A 763-nucleotide genomic window follows, 5' to 3' on the forward strand; every position below is an offset into this window, starting at 1 on the left:
AGGCTTTGTTGGTTTCCCTCCCTTCGGGGCTGGATTCTCACCTTTTGACCCAGGTAAGAAAAAGCAGCCGTGAGCAAAGAGAGAAACATGTTCTGCTGCAGATTTGAACCACCGCCGCCTGTTCCACCTGTTTTAAATGAGACTCTCTCTCTCTCTCTCCGTCCTCTTCATCTCAGGCTTCGGTTCTTTCGGCTCCATGAACACCATGGGCCACATGGGTCACATGGGTCACATGACAACAATGGGCAGTCTGGGAGGTGGAGGCTTCACCTCTTTCTCCTCCACCTCGTTTGGGGGTGGAGGAGGTGGAGGAGGAGGAGGGGGCGGCGGCGGCGGCATGGGCAACTTCCGCTCTGTGTCCACCTCCACCAAGATCATCAACGGCAGGAAGATCACCACTAAAAGGTAGAGACTGACTGACACATGGTATCAGTATCGGTTTTTAAATTTGTTTTTATTTCAGTTATTGAAAATATTATACAGACTCCACACTACGCTTTAAAAATGGACCATCACTCCTGAAAACTCATACACACATGACCGTTCGCATGCACTGAGCATGTGTGAGCCGGTGCAAACAGGAAGCAGATTGTGTAAACATAGTCGTGTGGGCGTGGCCTAAGGTTAGTGACTAAGAGCGATGTGGCTCTTTTTGCAACAGTTTCCATGTGTTTAGTCTCAGGACTCTGTGTCTTGCGTTAGTGTGTCAGTGAAGTCGGGTCTAAACCTTCATGTTCCTCCTCTCCTCCCTCTGCCCCCCCCC

The 763-nt window shown here is 50.5% G+C and overlaps 2 protein-coding genes across 3 annotated transcripts in view; both read left to right on the forward strand.

The window, feature by feature from the left end:
• LOC147817090 (dnaJ homolog subfamily B member 6-A-like) overlaps window positions 1–735 on the forward strand; it is an 806-nt gene extending 71 nt beyond the window's left edge. Inside the window, exons 2-3 of the mRNA XM_087171801.1 lie at window positions 3–53; window positions 177–735. Of these exons, the coding sequence (XP_087027927.1) occupies window positions 3–53; window positions 177–409 (284 nt within the window). The 3' untranslated portion in view covers window positions 410–735. The remainder of the gene's footprint in view (window positions 1–2; window positions 54–176) is intronic.
• LOC111648376 (dnaJ homolog subfamily B member 6-like) overlaps window positions 1–763 on the forward strand; it is a 44526-nt gene that overhangs the window by 7234 nt on the left and 36529 nt on the right. The gene's annotated exons all lie outside the window — the stretch shown is intronic.

The sequence above is a fragment of the Seriola lalandi genome, unplaced genomic scaffold (genome assembly GCF_002814215.2).
Source record: "Seriola lalandi dorsalis isolate HSWRI2012SDOR001 ecotype SW California unplaced genomic scaffold, Sedor1 jcf7180002054981, whole genome shotgun sequence".
Lineage (NCBI taxonomy): Eukaryota > Metazoa > Chordata > Actinopteri > Carangiformes > Carangidae > Seriola > Seriola lalandi.